The sequence below is a fragment of the Fukomys damarensis genome, unplaced genomic scaffold (genome assembly GCF_012274545.1).
Source record: "Fukomys damarensis isolate Sample0158 unplaced genomic scaffold, DMR_v1.0_HiC HiC_scaffold_33, whole genome shotgun sequence".
NCBI classification, from domain to species: domain Eukaryota; kingdom Metazoa; phylum Chordata; class Mammalia; order Rodentia; family Bathyergidae; genus Fukomys; species Fukomys damarensis.
The window spans coordinates 27683178-27700561 of NW_022900945.1; the positions used below are offsets into that span (position 1 = coordinate 27683178).

Here is a 17384-nt window from a genome sequence, read left to right on the forward strand (position 1 = left end):
TCAAGTCCCTGCCTCGTTATGCCCCTATTTGTTCAAGTTTTTTGTTTCATAACCACGTTCCTTACCATCTACTGTCTAGCTTGGTTCTTGTTTTATTCTCTTCCACTGAGAGTTGTATCTCTGACTTCTGACCTTTTGGTCTATGTTGGAGTCCTTTTATATTGTTTTCTGACTCATGGTATTTTATGTAAAACTTGGCTTTTCTCCTTTGTTCTTTGTTCTTTCCATTTTTCTTAACATTTCCTTTCTTTTATTATATGTGAAATAGGAAGAGAAGGGGCAAAAGGGAAGGGGACATTGGAAGGGTAGGGGAAAGGAAAGAAGGGAATGGAATTAATATGAGAAAATGAAAAAATGGAAACAAAGTCTTTATACATGAGAAAATGAAAAAATGGAAGCAAAGTCTTTGTACATGAGAAAATGAAAAAATGGAAACAAAGTCTTTGTACATAGGAAGGGGTGGAGGGGATGAAGGGAGGGCAGGGGAATGGGGAAAAAAATAAGAACCAAGATAGATTACATAAAGGTACAAATTTCCAGTGATGAATGTCATTATATTGTATACCTAAAATGTACCAATAAACTTAATAAAAGAAATTGCCTTTCTTTATTTGATAGTCATCTTTCAGTTTTTTGTAACCTCTGGTTTTCTGTCTGGCTCATTTGAAAATAAGATGACTGTCTTGGAAATAGTGTCATAATAAAACAGACTTGGTCATCAAAAAATAAATTTTGGGCCAGGGATTTATCTCAGCGGTTTGGTGGCCTGCCTTGCAAGTGCAAGGACCCGAGTTCAATCCCCGGTACTAAAAAAAAAATTTACTATATGATTCATTTGTCGTTTGGATTACATTATGACCAAATAATGTAAGCTTTTTAGGAGTGTTGGGAATGTCTCTCAGTAATAGAGCAGTTACCTAGCATGTGTGAGGCTTGGGTTCGATCCCAAGCACTGCAAAATAGCAACCATAACTTCTTTGGGATACAATATTTCATATCTTTTTTCGTTTATAAACTCCCAACTTGTAAGTCATAAAGTGGGGATAATACTCAAATTTTTATCTTTCATTAAGGAATATTTATAGTAGTATATAAAGAACCGAGCAAATCTTTATGAAAAATATACTTTTACATAATCTTCATTTTACATAAATTGCGTAGAAGTTTTTGATGATTTATTATGGTAAATTAATAGGAAATAGAATTTTTCAAGGAGTGTTATTTAGGGGGAAGATTTTTATTGCTAAAATGTGGTAGGTAGCTCAAGGCATTCCTTGATGAATAAAACATTTTAAGAGCTCAATAATATGTCATTAGGGTCTAAATTTTCAGTAAAAGTTATCCTTGAGTTTTAATCTAAATTCCAGTCCCTAAAATTATGTTTATAAATCTTTAATATTGAAATATCATTGTACTATCATGACTGATGCCATAATTGGCATGTTTTTCCTTGGAGTAAAGTTAATGATGAGCTTAAGATATTTGAGTTTAAAGGAACCTAAGTTTAGTTATTTATACACATTATTGCATGTTTTTGGGGTTTCCTGCCATGTTACAACAATTAACATGAAAAAGTCTTTTTAGAGGCAGGATTATTGATGCCAGTATATAAACCACAGAGAACAATTGGAGGCAAATGTATGGCTAACACATAATAGTATTTAAATAAAGCACAGTAGGGAATCATTTAATAGCTTTCTGAACCTCAAGATCTTCTAAGGGTATCACTATTATATATAACCTTCCATTATAAGGCATGTTTAGTATATTCAGTTTCTCAGGATAGAGAAATGTTTACTCGTTTAGAAAGAAGCCCACCAAAGTGATTAATTTCTCAGAAAAAAAAGATAATTCATTCATCTAGAAAAGCCACTTAGAATAGCTTATTTTATATACACAAATTAATTGTGCTATTTTATTTTAGATCGACTATGAAGTAAGATGGTACTTCTCAATCTTTCTTTGGAGGCTCATTTTTTAAAATTTTTAAAAATTGGGGCAAAATATAAATAGCATAACTTTTGTCATTTAAAAATATATAATTCAGTATTAATAAGTATATTTACATCATTATGCAAACATCATCACCATCCATTTCCAGAATATTTTCAATATCCCAAACAAAAACTCTGCACCCGTTAAACAGTAACACTCCTATCCTTCTCTTCTTCTCCTGGTAACATATTTTATTTTCTGTCTCAGTGAATTTGATTGTTCTAGATACCTGATACAATGAAATCATATAATATTTGTTCTTTTGTATGTGATTTATTTAACTTGGCATAATGTTTTTAATATTTATTCATTTGTATCATGTGCCAGAAATTTCATTCCTTTTTAAGATTGAATATTATTCTATTGTATGTGTGCTAGTCATCTTTTACTATAACAAGTACTTGACATAATCAATTTATAAAGGGAAAAGATTAATTTTTTCTTACAGTTTTGGTTGTTCCAGTCCATGATTAGTTCGTTTGTACATGGTGGGAGTGGCAAAAACTCTTGTCTAATAGCTGGGAAATAGCCGGGATCCCACTATTGAGGAACTCAGGCATGCTTACAGTGACCTGAAGACCTTACACTAGGCCTCATCTTTTAGATTTTCACCAACTCCCAGTAGTAACCAAGAAACAAAGCTTCTCACACACAGACCTCTGGGGGATACTGAGGATCAAAACTACAGTAGTATGTACATAACACATTTCGTTTATTCATTCACCTACTGGAGTTGGCTATTGTAAGTAATGCTGATGACTTTCTGCTTCATCACAGTAAGCATGAAAGTCATTTCAGTGCCCTGTGGGATTTGCCTGCTGCTATCTCCTTTGAACTCTCAGAGCCCAGTTCCTACTGGTATTCTTCCTTCTGGCTTTTGGAAAGGACAGGTATATTCTTGTGTCAGAGGTTTTCAACAGATTTGTGGGTGAAGATGAGACTAGAGCGATTTTCCTCCAGATAAATTCCTACTTCATTTCTTTCAAAATTTTGCCTACTTGTCATCTTCAATGAGGTCTACTCTGATCACCTTAAAAATCTAACTTCCCCGACCCATTGTTTTTTCTCCATAGCACTCATTTTCTAACATAATCTAATTTGCCTATTTATTATACATACTCTTTATTTTCTCTTGCCACTAGAATGTAAATAGATCAAGGCAAGGTTTTCATTTTCAAACTCTTTTATTTACAAATAGCCTTATTGCCTAGAACAGAGCTTGACAGAGCGTTCTATACTCACTGAATGAAAGAAATAATAGGAATCAGAGGTTTACTCATGTAGTTAAAAACTTTGTCAAAAACAAGCTACACAGCTAAGGTTACACATTATTATCTGATACCTTCGTTCCTGCTGTTATATTGGTTTTTTAGCTAGTATTAGAATTGGTGTTGTAAGCTAATATTCTAATCTAGATTTTCTGATTTTTTTCCTGCAGTAATGTGACACGTAAAAGACCATAAGCCTAGACTTGTTACCACGCTTTACATTTTCTCAGTCACTTTATGTTGTTGCAGAACAACTTAGTGGCACCTGTGTATATTTATAACACACTTTGGTCCAACTTTTCTAATTTTTAAGAATCTGTAGCCGGGCATTGTGGCACACACCTTTAATCCCAGCACTCAGGAGACTGAGACAGGAGCATTGCTGTGAGTTTGAGACCAGCCTGGGCTACATAGTGAGTTCCAGGTCAGTCTCAACTACATAGTGAGACCCTGTCTCAAAAAAAAAAAAAAAAAAAAAAAATCTATAGAAATTGCTTTTTACTATTGTGTAAATTTGCTTGCTGATACAGGTTCACTGCAATTTTATGTAAAAGAGCAAAACAAAGTGCAGATGACCTAAATTTTTAACTAAAGAGAAATATTTAAAAAGTGATGGTAGAGATTTCATTGGGGAATAGGAAGGGGCTCTCGGAGGAGGGAAAGGCAGTGGTAAAGGAGGTGGGTCCACTTGAACTATATTATATGCACGTATGAAACTGCCACAGTTAGCTCATTATTCTGTATAATACTCACTAACAAAAGTTATGGTTCATTCTTAATCTAAATAAATACACTGGCCTGGGAGAATGTCTGTGATATATTGTTAAGTAACAAAAGCAAGTTGTAGAAAAGTCCATATATGTTTCAGGCTTTTAGTAGAAGACTGGATCCATACATATTTATTGTTTACAAGAATTCTTAAAGACTTTTTAAAGCTTTAGCACTTTGTGTTCTAATTCAGATTAAGTTGAACAATATCAATCCTGATATTTAAATGAAAAAAAGGTAACAAAAAATTGACGATAAACAAAATGGTCCCTTCCAATTTCTTTCACTGTTCTTCTACCTAATGTCATATTTATAGATAAAATAGAAAACTTATAGTTAGCAAGGGGCTATTTGTGTTTAAGAAATGTTAATTGCATATATATTCTCTTGATTTAATGAATTCATAGATTAATTTTCTTTCAGGTTCGATCTGGGGCCAATGTTCTAGTATGTGGTCCAAATGGCTGTGGGAAGAGTTCACTTTTCCGTGTTCTTGGTGAAGTATGTATAAACTGGTCTCCAAATTTTGCGTTCTTATTTTACTTTGCTGTCTACTACCTTGTGAATTTGACATTCTTCCCTCCTTTCCTTTTTAGTTATGGCCTCTTTTTGGAGGACGTCTAACTAAACCTGAGAGAGGAAAGTTATTTTATGTTCCTCAGGTAATACTTTGAGTGTTTCATAATCTGATTGAAAATCTATATTTTTTAAAACTTCTGATAACTTTTGCTGTGTTACTATCAGAGACCTTATATGACCCTTGGAACACTTCGAGACCAAGTAATATATCCAGATGGAAGAGAAGATCAGAAAAAGAAGGGGATATCTGACCTAGTAAGGGAATATTCATATCCTAGACCTACTAATAATGTTCCATTTTAGATTCTTTATCTGAATCAGTTAAGTATTTTAAATGACAGGTAGTTTGTCCTAACCTGTAAATCCTTCGCAAACCACTAATTATAAATTTCCAAATTGGGATAAGACTATAGCCATTTGGCTTAAATAAGATTCATTGAATGTTTAACTTTCTTTTTATTACCGTTTTCTTTTCTCATTCTCTCATCTTTTGGTTATGCACAATAGTGTTATTCTCTTTAAGACACTAGATATGTTTGGCCAAGATTAATATATATAGGAACTAAAAAGTTCAGGGCTACTTTTATGCCACAGTCTTTTCTGAAGAGTACCTCTTCAAGTGTTATTGGCAATGGAATTATAGAAATTCTAGGTTTTTGGTACCAGGGATTGAACTTGGGTCCTTCTGCCTTTGAGGCAGGTGCTGGAACCACTGAGCTAAATCCCCAGCCCTAGAAATTCTAGTTTTAATAAATAAAGCAAAATAGAGAATATTGGTTTATCATAAGCTTTATTTTTTTCTTTGTTTCCTGAAAGGTACTGAAAGAGTACTTGGACAATGTGCAGCTGGGCCATATCCTTGAAAGAGAAGGGGGCTGGGACAGTGTTCAGGACTGGATGGATGTACTCAGTGGAGGAGAAAAGCAAAGAATGGCGGTAAATAAATTTTAAAGACTTCTACAAAATACAACTACTTACTTAGTCACTATTAGGGTTCAGCATTTTGATTCATCAAATCAGGTTTATCTTTTATGTTACAATTTAGATTACTTTGGTAATAAAAGTGCTTAGAAATGTTTAACTTACATATAAATTGGAATTCTAGAAAATTAATTCATAGTGCCACCATACCTGTGAAAGGAAAAACTTCAAATCTAGTTATATACTATCAATCTATTTCTGTAAAGGTTGGCCCTGGGCTATATGGTGATCCTGGTTGGATTATAAGATCTTGTTCAGTTTTTTTTTCTCTACAAACACTTCTGTTTCTTTCAGGCTGTTCTTACTGAAATAACTGGAGATAGTATTGGGAAGTTTGGTAAAGAATGTGTGTGTTCACTTTACTGTTCTTGTAGGGTATTTTGTGGGATTGAAAGTTGTCAGAGTAAAATGTTGGGAAAGAAGACACGATATTTAGGAAGAACAGACTTGAAGCCTGTCACTGAAAACAGTCTGTAAGAGTGAGATTGGTTTAAAACAAGTCAAAAAGAAGGTCTCTTCTTCTGGGTAAGAAGAGTCAGGACTTGAATTAGGGACATGAAAGGGAATGAGTACCTTCTGAAAACAGGGAAGCCCAGTTAACAATGTCAACACAAATGTAGAGAAATAAGATTAATTATTAATTTCAACAAAGAAAAAATTGTTATTAAATGTTGTGCTTTTTGCAATATTAGCTGAAAATCATCTGTGCAAGGCACTGCATTGGGTCCTTCCCTTACAGTCTTTTATTTTCCAGTACCAGGGATCAAACTCAGGATGTTTTGTTTTTATGCAAGGCACTGCATTGGGTCCTTCCCTTACAGTCTTTTATTTTCCAGTACCAGGGATCAAACTCAGGATGTTTTGTTTTTAAGACAGGGTCTCACACTATGTAGTTGAGTCTGACCTGGAACTCACTATGTAGCCCAGGCTGGTCTGGAACTCAACAGCAATCCTTCTGCCTCAGCCTCCCCAGTGCTGGGATTATAGGCGTGCACCCCCACACCAGGCAACCTCAGGATCTTTTACTTGCCATGCAGGCATGAATGCCACCCTTCCAATCTAATTAGGAGTTCATATATTCTCAACTAACAGTAGTATATAGACAAAAAAAAGCTACAAGTAGCTACAAAGAAAGCACACAGATAAATGAGTAGAGGAGGTAAGGTACAGAGGAGGGTAAAGTCTTAAAGAGCTTAAGCAGTTTCCTAATGCCACACAGCTAAAAGGCAGAGGGTTTAAGGTTTGAGATTCAAGTGCAGGTAGGTCTGACATGAGAGCTCTGCTCTTAACCAGTGCATTCTGTAGCCTTGAGTGTGTGAGCAGACTGTCTGACTGCTTCTCCTTTCATTGTCCCTTCATCTTGAGTGAAATTCTCCTTATCCCCTGCACCTGTTTGGGCCAAACCTCCACTGGGCAGGGTTGCTTCAGCTGTCATAATTTGGGATATCTTACATGTCATACCAGAAATCATCTTTTTCTCTCCTTTATTCTTGCTCTTCCTGTTGAGTAGTAGATTTTCTAATTTCAAATTATATGTGATAGAAAAGTTGGAGTTTTACAAAAATATAAAAAGGACTAAACTCTCACACTGGCGATACCTGTTTTAAAATCTTAGTGTTTTAAAATTTTTTAATAATTATTTTTCTTTTTTTAATTAAGCTTGTTGGTACATTTTAGGTGTACACTATGCTGACATTCATCATTGGGAATTTGTACCCTTATGTGATGTATCTTGGTTCTTATTTTTTCCCCGTTCCCCTGCCCTCCCTGCAACCCTTCCACCCCTCCGTATTTTCAAAGATTTTGTTCCCATTTTTTCCTTTTCGTGTATTTTTTCTTCTCTTCTTTTCTTTCCCCTATTCTTCCCACTTCCTCCTCCCCTTTAGACCTTTTCTTCCTATTTCACATTATTTATTATGCAGTTGTTGTTTTTTTTTTTTTTTGGTACCAGAACTCAGGACCTCGCTGCTTGTGAGGCAGGCGTGGTGTCACTGAGCTAAATCCCTAGCCCCTATTATGCATTTTTGTTCCTATTTACACTTTTAATTTCTCACACCAGAGATAAAATTATTTTTCTCTTACCTTCAGTTCCCCTTCTTTACCCTCACTGAGCTCTCTAGAATATTTCCTTTTCTTTGTCCCGTTCTGACTGTGTCCCTTTCCTGCCCAGGACAGAAGCACGGTCCCAAGCCTGGCATACAGGAGACACTCCAGAGATGTTCTTGAAGGGATGATAAATGATGTGCTCTGTTTCCTTTCCTACAGAGGGACTTACAGCTTAGCTCTGCTTACTTAAGTCATCTTACTTAGTTTTACTTTATTCTCATTTAAGCTACCAACTTTTACCCCACTGCTTACTCTACCACTCTGAGCAGAGTAATTCATTTTATATTTAAAGAAAGAAAAGCTATTATTTCAGCTTATGACAGCTAATTTTTGAATGTTTAATAGATGATAGACAATTTGCCAAGCATATTCCACCAATTATCTTATTTAATCCTTACTGTAGTCCTGTGAGATAAAAACTGGGAATGCCCTTTTTCAGAGTGAATCGAACAGTTAAGTAGCCTGCCAAGGGTGAAGGGTGTCAGCTTATCAAGTAAGTGCAGGCAGCAGTATGATTCCACTGTTCATATACTTACTTTACAGCATTTTATATTGTGGAGTCAAATAACTGACCACATAGTAAAAGAGAGACACACTGAGAGCATTTCCACATAAGTTTGGTGGTGAAGGTTTGCAAAGAATATGATGGGAGCACAAAAAAAGGGGCATAATAGTTCCTTCTGATTGACATTGCATTGGTTTGTCCTTTCCACTCTCTTCCACTAGCCACGGAAAACATGTCATCCTTCTTAGGAAAGGTTCCTCTTAATCAGTTTTCATGAATTCTTTTTCCTCTGACTTTATTGTACCCCTTGCCTTCAGTTTTGGACCCTCTTTTTGCCTCCATCTGAATTTAATTTTTCTAGTTCTTGTCTTTCAAAAAGACATTTTTCAGGTTTTTGTATAAAAGGCAAACTCTTCGTTAGCAAAGGTCTCGTGTGGCCTGTACCTTTTTTCTGCAGAGTTGAATTTGATAGTATATACCTGCTGTCTCCCCTCCCTTATCTCACACAAGTAGATGTGAACCCCAAGAAAGCTGTTTAGTCATTCCCTTATCAAATATTTGAATGTTATCCATGTGTAAGTGTTGAGATACAGTAGTGATTAAACCATGGTCTCTACTTTTGTGAGTTTTACAGCCTTGTGAGTTAAAAAATCAGACATACAATTTACCATATATGCAGTACTACAGTTACATGAGGCCCCATTTGGATCAAAAAATACGGTATGCTTGTCTGAGAAGATGACATTAAGTAGAAATTGGGAATATGTAAGGAGCAAAGTCAGGCATTTGGGAAGAATGACATATAGTAGTTCTTGAAGAAGTTTAAGTCAGAGTTAAGGTCTCTTATTTAAATTTCTGAAAAATTGTCTCTGTTTCTCTGGTAAATAGATTGGAGAGGAGCAGAGATTAAATAGAAGACTAAAATTTGTGGTCATCTAGGCAGGAGATGCATGTATTCTGGGGTAAGGGCCTGGTTGTGGAGATGGGGAAAAGTGGGTGGACTTTAAACCTCACAATTTGTTTTTGAGTGGACTAAAAGTAGGGTGAGGCCTTAAATAAGAGGAGGAGAAAAGGATGGAGGAGGACTTTCCCTCACTTGGATTTGATTGTGCCATCTTCTGAAATGTTGACAGAGGTGGGACTTTAGAGAAAACATCTTAAAAATGCTTCTGAGTTTTGCACTTTTAAAGCCTGAGATTCTTGTGAGATATCCAAGGAGAAAAATCAAATAGTAATTTATATATATTAAATATCAATCTGGAAATGAGAAAAATATGCATAAGATATATATATTAGAAACTTTTAGAATATAAATAATATTTGAAGTCATAAGTTTGGATGAGATCATTCATCAGTCATAAAGTATAAGAAAAAGAGACGGGGAGCTAGGACGCAGCCCTGAGGAACCCCCATGTTTAATGTCAAGTAGATGACAACAGTGCTGCAAAAGAAACAGAAAGGGCAGCCTGTGAAGTGCAAGGCCTCATTGGTTTTTATGTCACATTCTGAAGAAGGAAGGAGTGGTTCTCTGAGTAGAATATTGCAGAGAAGAAAAATTAGGTAGCGATAGGAACACATCAATTGGCTCACAACTTGGAGATTTTTGGGAGCAGATGACAAATTAGAATATAAAGGATTGATGTATACAGTTTGCAGAAAATAAAATACATATGGAAAGTGAATGTGTGAAAATGTCCCAACACCCCTGATAATCAAAGAAGAGTAAGCTTTAAAAAATCCTGTTGTAAATTTTTATTTATAAAACTAACAAAAGACTTTACAAAATGAACATGCCCAGTATGAACAAGAGAGACATAAGTGCACTAAAAACTGCTATTGCAAATACAAGTAGTATCATTACTTAAGCAACAAAATGTTTAGAGAGACCTTTTACACCAGAGCCATCTATCATTTGAATCCTAAGATTTGATTAAAATATATACCCTCTAATACTGTTTAGTGAAGTTGAACACTATTTTAAAACTCAACTTCATCTTATATCAGTTTTGTTTTACTCTGAGCCATAAATATTTCCCACATACTGTATTTTTCCCTTTTTTTTTTTTGGTGTGACAATAAAAACATGTTTGTTTGTATTATTTCTATTTCTGGGGAGTAGAATTTTTTGTTAGAATAATTTTTGTATTTTAGCTCTACATGACAAAATAGTCAGTTGAGTATGGTTAGTTTATCTTACTTATTTTAGATCTGCTTGTATTTACATGAAGTGTTTCTTTTTGTGCTTCAGATGGCAAGATTATTTTATCATAAACCCCAGTTTGCCATTTTGGATGAATGCACAAGTGCAGTTAGTGTGGATGTGGAAGGCTATATTTACAGCCATTGTCGAAAGGTAAGCACGACAGGTTCTCAGCTGAAAGGTGTATGTCTTCTCTGCCATTTACCCTGTGTTCAAACAAATATCTATCTGAAGAGAAGATTGCAAGTTATTAAGTTACAAAATTACTATCAGAAGATCACTTCTTGTTTTAATAAAGATTTTAAACTGGTAATTAATAAAAATAAAAGAAAATAATTATGAAAGCATCCTGTATTTGATCCTCTTTAGCCATTTCATAGATGTGAAACAAATGTTTAAATTTATTTCCCATTTAACTCATTAATTAGAATTAATAAACTGATTTTTTTTTTAGTTGTATTAACTGTATCTAGCCATTTTTTTAAATCAGGAAAATTCAACAGTAATCATTTGGTATTTTCAACTTATTCATTATATTCTTTGGCCTGGGCAATATTTTATCAAACTTCTTTTTGGTAGATAAGTGTGCACCTGTCTTTACTGACATCACTAGTCTCAGTTGCTTTTTTTTTAGTTGAGGAATTGTTACTATACATATATGCTTGTTAAATTTGGAGAACAATAATGGTATATTGTTTTATAGTTTGGAAGTCAATGAGGTACAGAAGTGTTTTAATATTTTGTACATTTTGGGGGGGAGTTTACAGTAAATATAAAAGGTCATGGTTCATATATGTATTGTTGCATAATATATGTATGAAATGAATTCCTAATCAGAGTGTGGTCACAGACCAGTCACGTGAGCACCACTCGAGGAACTTGTTAGAGATGCTCAGTCTCCAGGCCCTGCTAAATTAGAATCTGCTTATGAACAATTTCCCAGGCAATATAAATGCACATAAAAGTCTGAAAAGCCCTGGTATAAATGTGGGTTTATACTATCTTTGGTACATTCTTTTTTAAGGAAGATTTGTAACTACTAGTTTATTTTCTATTCTTGAATTAATTTTAGTAAAGTATAATATTTTATACATTTGTCCAATTTGGTTTTCAATTATATAGGTATTAGAGACATTTGTAGAAGTCTTTCATATATAAACGCATGTAGTCTGTATTTAATTTAGAGGCTTTTCATTGGTAATTTTGAAATGTGATTTATATAAGATGTGATAAATACGATGAATATTTAAAAATGAAATTTATTAAAGTAGAAAACATTGCCACTAGCCTCCCCCAAAATACTCCCCATTGATTCAAACACAGCTCATCAACCTTGCTACTCTCTGAACCAGTTTGGAAAGTCATCTTTTATGAGTGTCTTTTCATGTCCGTATCAATGTCCTAAATCGATTCACAATGTTTATTTGTCCAATAAAAACATTACAGTGTGTCCTAACCCATCTTACTCGTCTGCATCTGGCACTATACAAATTCTGGCTGTTTCCCAAAGTTAAAATGACAATACAGGCCAAGTGATTTGAATCTGTTCAGGATATTAAGGCATAGCACAACTAAAGACATGAAAAAGGATTTCCAGAACTTCTTCAGAAGGCAGCAAGAATAGGTGTGTTCAGAATGGGGGAGAGCATTTTCATAGGGATTAATGACAATGTATCCTTTACTGTAATGCATTAATAAACACTCAGCTTATTTTTTTATCATATTGTGGATGTTTAGGCTGTACATGAAATTCTGTAAATTCTATAAAACACAAATTTTACTTAGGAAGAAAATGTAGACAGGTCTCCACTGATAATTTAAACGATATTACATTAATAGCACTTAAATATAAACAAACAGAAAAATGAAGTGTGAATTCCTTAAGCCTAGAGCTCTTGTATAGCTGCAAAATCAATATACATTTACAAATTAAATATAAACAAAACTTAAAACACAATTTAGGGTCTGGGAATGTAGCAGAGTGGTAGAGCACTTATGTAGCATGTACAAGGTCCTGGGTATAATTCCCAGTACTACAAAAAAATTAAAATTCTCTTTATAATTCAGGTGTGATGGTACAGACATATAATCAGCACTTTGTGAGGCTGAGGCAGAAGGATCACAAATTTGAGCCCAGCCTGGGCAACTTGGCAACTTAATGAGACCCTGTCTCAAAATAAAAATAAATAAGTGAAAGGGCTGAGGGTGTAGTTAAGTCTGAAAGCCTTGGGTTACAGTCCCAGTAACACATACCACCCACACCTACACACTCCCCACAGTTTAGAATGCATTAAACAGACTGATATGATGCTCTTTTGCTCAAACTAAGCCACTCATATGGACTTTAAATAGGAAAAGATAGAATCTCAGGTTCAGCTCTTACAGTTTACTTTTATAGTTTGACTTAAATAACATATAAAGAATGCCTACATTAATTAGAGATCTAATTCATTTATTATAGAAATGAGCTGAAAATGATATCTGAAGTGAGCTTTCAAAAAAATCAGATAATTGCTGTACAGTTGAAATATATTGTTTTATTAATGCTGGTAATGTACAATTCCTAACCAATTTTCGCAAGGCAGCCAAACTTGCAGCATATTACAAGTTTTAGGTGATACCAGTTTGTGCCAGCAAAAGTACAAGCACAAATTTGGCCACTGAAATCTCATGCTAGAAATGTTCCAGAATATGTTTGGGCTGTTTTTTTTTTTTTTTTCACTTATCAAAATGAAAATAAAATTCAGCAATCAGGGTAGAAAATATGCTGGAAACCCTAAGCGTACATTTGACAACCTTGAGAAACAATGGTCTGGAGCAGCATTTTTCACCATCAGCACTGTTGACATTCTGACTGGGTATTTCTTAGGTAAACCGTGGCAGGAGTTGTCCTGTGCATTGTAGTATGTTAGCATCTCTGGCCTCTACGTGTTTGACGCCAGTAGTGCTCTCACTTGTGACAACTGAAGTTGTCTTCACATGTTGCCAATGTCCCATGAGGGACAAAATCATCTGTTGGTTGAAAACCACCGATTCAGAACAACTACAGCTGCATTTATTTTCCTGAAAATTTAAGTGCAGAACTAGAAATCATTATTTGCAGTCTGAAATTTAGAAGCCCCTAAAATCAAAAGGTTTTTTCATAATTTTGTAACAAGCTCATTAATAAGACCTGACCTAACAAAAGATATTAAAACTCTGCATTTGTCTCACTTAATGTTAGTGTATATATGTTACTGCTGAAACATTCATAGTTTAATTTCAGAATTTTGCTACTGAACCTTCAGATATTAAATAATACATTTCCAAAGTCTAAATTCCAGTACACATTTGAAAATAAGACTTTCCAATATGAGATTATGACCCCATATTTGAGAAGCAAGTTGACCATTGACAATGCTGAATTTTTCCTGATTTTGACCGTTTGTTACTTTATTGTCCTCAGATTACTCTTCATCATAAATGAGAAATGTTCTAGGAGATACATTTTCTGTCCCCTCCAAAATAATATACTCAATATTAGTACCTATTAGTTCTTATTACATGTTCATTGGCCCATACTTTCCATTATAAATATTTGTTGCCAGTGGTAAGTTTTTCTCTTTGACTTTGATCTTTAACTGTAGGCCTTAAAGACAGCTATTTTAGTAGCTTAAGATATATGTACAATTTTAATTTGTGACTCACATTATTGATATAAACCTAAACTGTTTGCTTCGCATTAGGTTGGCATCACTCTCTTCACTGTGTCACATAGAAAATCTCTTTGGAAACACCATGAGGTTTGTATTCTTCTGTGTTTAGTCTGCTGAAAGTTAGTTTTATTAAATCTGAATTCAAGTGAATATGATTTTAGATTTCATGGTAAATAGTTGCTTATAAATATATACCTTAAGGAAAAAAGGTGATTTTACTTCAATTTTATAAAATATAGTAGAACTTTTTAAAAAAATTATTGTACTTGTCATTTTTGATTTCTACAATTTCTATAAATAATCTGTAGTTTTATATCAGAGATGTTAGAAAGCTAGTTAATGGTTCTCTAATTTTATGAATGACTATTGTATAAACTATTGTAAGATTTGCCTAATATTATCACAAATATAATTTAAGTAAACTTTTCCTTATCAGTATTGACAGAGCGAATAAAGACTTGAGAAGAATGGCAAAAAATTTAGGGGTATTTTAATAGAAGTTAAGGCTACAAGGGGGAAAATGAGTAACTGTTTGCCATTGCACTGTAATATGGTAGAATTCATTCAGTAGTCACTATTAAGTACAGAGACATAGAGCAAGATTAACATTGTTGCATGTTTCTTCTGGGGTTCCAGCACTGTGCCATTCTCAGTATGGCAGTTACTTTCCCTTCCTGTAAAATGCTCGAAACCTGAAAGTAAACTCAGCTTAATTCACTGTACTTTTTCTCCTCTGCTTTCCTCCCTCCCTATCTCTCTTTCCCTCCCTCCCGCTCTCTCCCTCTCTCCCTCTCTCCCTCTCACCCTCCCTCCCTTCCTTCCCTCCTCTTCTCTCTCTCTCTCTCTCATCCATCTTTTCTTTGTGTCTTCCTTTTCTTCCTAAATATTACAGAAATTTTAGGTAAAAGGGAAGGTTTGAAGGAAAAAAAAAAACAGCAGTGAAGTTAGCTTTCTTGTCCTACAGAATATATACTTGATTAGGCTTTTAAAGATAGCTGTTATTATCTAATGGCATACTATAATTTATTCATTTTTCATGAATTTAATGAGAAATTGAATCAGAGAAATTTAAAATGTCCAAGTCTTTGTATGTTCTTGGACATACATAAACATTACAGTTATGGGATGGTTAAAAGTCTTAGGTTTCACAATTACTCTTCATAAACACAGCAAAATAACCACCAAGCTAATGATGTAAAAGGGATAAAGCACCAGAATGTTAAGGACAAAATAGCTAATGGAAAAACAAGTCTTTTGTGAATAACTTCACTAAATAAAAATAAGTCTTTGTGACTGCTGTAGTAATTGTCTTCAGAGTAGGTTACATAAGGTCATTATATACCAAAGCTCTTTTTCTTCTGAGCAGACCTAGGAAATTGGTTTAAAAAGAATGAAATGTAGCCTATTGGGCAATCCAGAACTTAGCATAGGCTGAACTATTCGTTGTTCAGGTTGTTGGTCCAAGATTAACAGACACATTCTGATTTGTGGAATGCATATGAATTTGTTCCCTATAAAGAACAGAAAAGCCTGTATTTTATTCTTGTGAAGGGAAATTCTAAGATAACTCTTATTTTTTCCCTCCTCCTTCCCATAGTACTACCTGCATATGGATGGCAGAGGCAATTATGAATTCAAACAGATCACAGAAGATACAGTTGAGTTTGGCTCTTAGAGAAATCCAGAGAACTGTACCTGCTTCAATGAAATAAAATAATAGCAGAATATACTTAGAAATACAAAGTACATTGTAAAATAAAATTGAACTCGTTTTTAAAAAATGAAACAAATTAACTGCATAAAGAATAATTGAGAACATGTTGTTAAAACATTTCATATTATGTAGGATATTGCTAATTGTGTATATGTTGGTTTAATTATTAATATGTACTAAGAATGTCCTTATTCTTGTGGTTAAAAACCTGCCTAAATTAAATTGGGCTTAAATCAGTGTAACCTGATTCATCCTGGGTTGTAAACCATTTGAAGTCAGCTAATTTGACTTCTATGGCTCTTGTCTTTTACTTCAATGAAGAACCCTATTTAAAACTGGGGTCATCACTTGTCCTGTTCTAACAAAGCAGTCTTGAGTTTCATTTTCTTGTGTCCCATGGTAGTGGGAACCAAACAAATCATAATGTATTGTTAGAATGTATAACATCTTTGCCTAATAACATTTATTACGCAGTGGTATATTTCTTTAGCTGCTGCAGTTATACTCATTCCTTGTATGTGCTTTGGGGTGCATTTGACACCGAGAAAGTCATTTGGATTTTCTTTAGCTGAATAATAAATGTGCTTTTCTCAGTCAACAGGATTGTTCTGAGGGTTCTTTGTAGTGATGTAATTAAAATATATGTACAGTCTTGCTTAGAAGGGATGATTACTTCATGTCACACCTTATCTTCCTAATGTTTCGGATAGTGAAACACAAAGTCAAGCTCAAGGTATTATAAGAGTTTTAGATTTTGTAAAAGAATTGGACAGATTTGTGTGTGTCAGAAGCTGATTCCTTAGAGTAAGTGTGGTTATATGGTTTTAAACTCCAGATAAGCCATAGGAATGCACTACATGAAGCATTGCACTGAGTATGCAATGTCATCACTGTCTTTGATTGTGATTATATGTTTTTAACGTTAAAAATTATTAGGCACATGGGTGAATTATGTTGCCTAGGCACTGGTTTATCTCTGTGAATTTTGAATAACTTTTTTATATTTGGGTTATCATGTTGAATTGTACTAAAAGAAATTAGTTTCAGCGTACTGAACCATCATTAATGACTACATGTTTGTTTGTACAAGGAGAACTGAATCTGAATATAATCAGATATAAAATCAGTTTTACTAAGCTGGAGTTCAGAAAGGGGCATTTTATATTCTTGTTTCTGCGTAGCTGATTTTGTTTTTTGCAGAATTAACGTAATCACTGGTTTCTGAAGTAAACTCATTGTACTGATTCCATAATACACAACATTCAGTTTTTATCACTTCCCTCTGGAAAACTTGTATTCTTATTTTTTTTCAGATTAAACAAAATCAGATACCTTATATAACCCTTGCTTGTTCTTTTTTTCTAATATCTAAATACTGAGTAATTTATACATAATTCATACAATCTTGACTTGAAAAATATAAAAATTCACATTCAAAAACAAATTTACCACCCAGTGTCTCTAAAAAGGCTTTATCAAATGTGGCTTTTAAGTGAATGCATTTCTTTTAGACAAGCCCAGTAAAATCTTCAGTGGACCTCACAAGTGCTCACCAAATAACCAGGAGACCGTA

At 34.1% G+C, this 17384-nt stretch overlaps 1 protein-coding gene across 1 annotated transcript in view; it reads left to right on the top strand.

The window, feature by feature from the left end:
- The window catches only part of Abcd3 (ATP binding cassette subfamily D member 3), a 79191-nt gene extending 62347 nt beyond the window's left edge, over positions 1–16844 (top strand). The window contains exons 17-23 of the mRNA XM_010608035.3: positions 4455–4532; positions 4628–4693; positions 4776–4865; positions 5427–5546; positions 10451–10555; positions 14128–14184; positions 15695–16844. Of these exons, the coding sequence (XP_010606337.1) occupies positions 4455–4532; positions 4628–4693; positions 4776–4865; positions 5427–5546; positions 10451–10555; positions 14128–14184; positions 15695–15772 (594 nt within the window). The 3' untranslated portion in view covers positions 15773–16844. The remainder of the gene's footprint in view (positions 1–4454; positions 4533–4627; positions 4694–4775; positions 4866–5426; positions 5547–10450; positions 10556–14127; positions 14185–15694) is intronic.
- Positions 16845–17384: the final 540 nt, after the last annotated feature.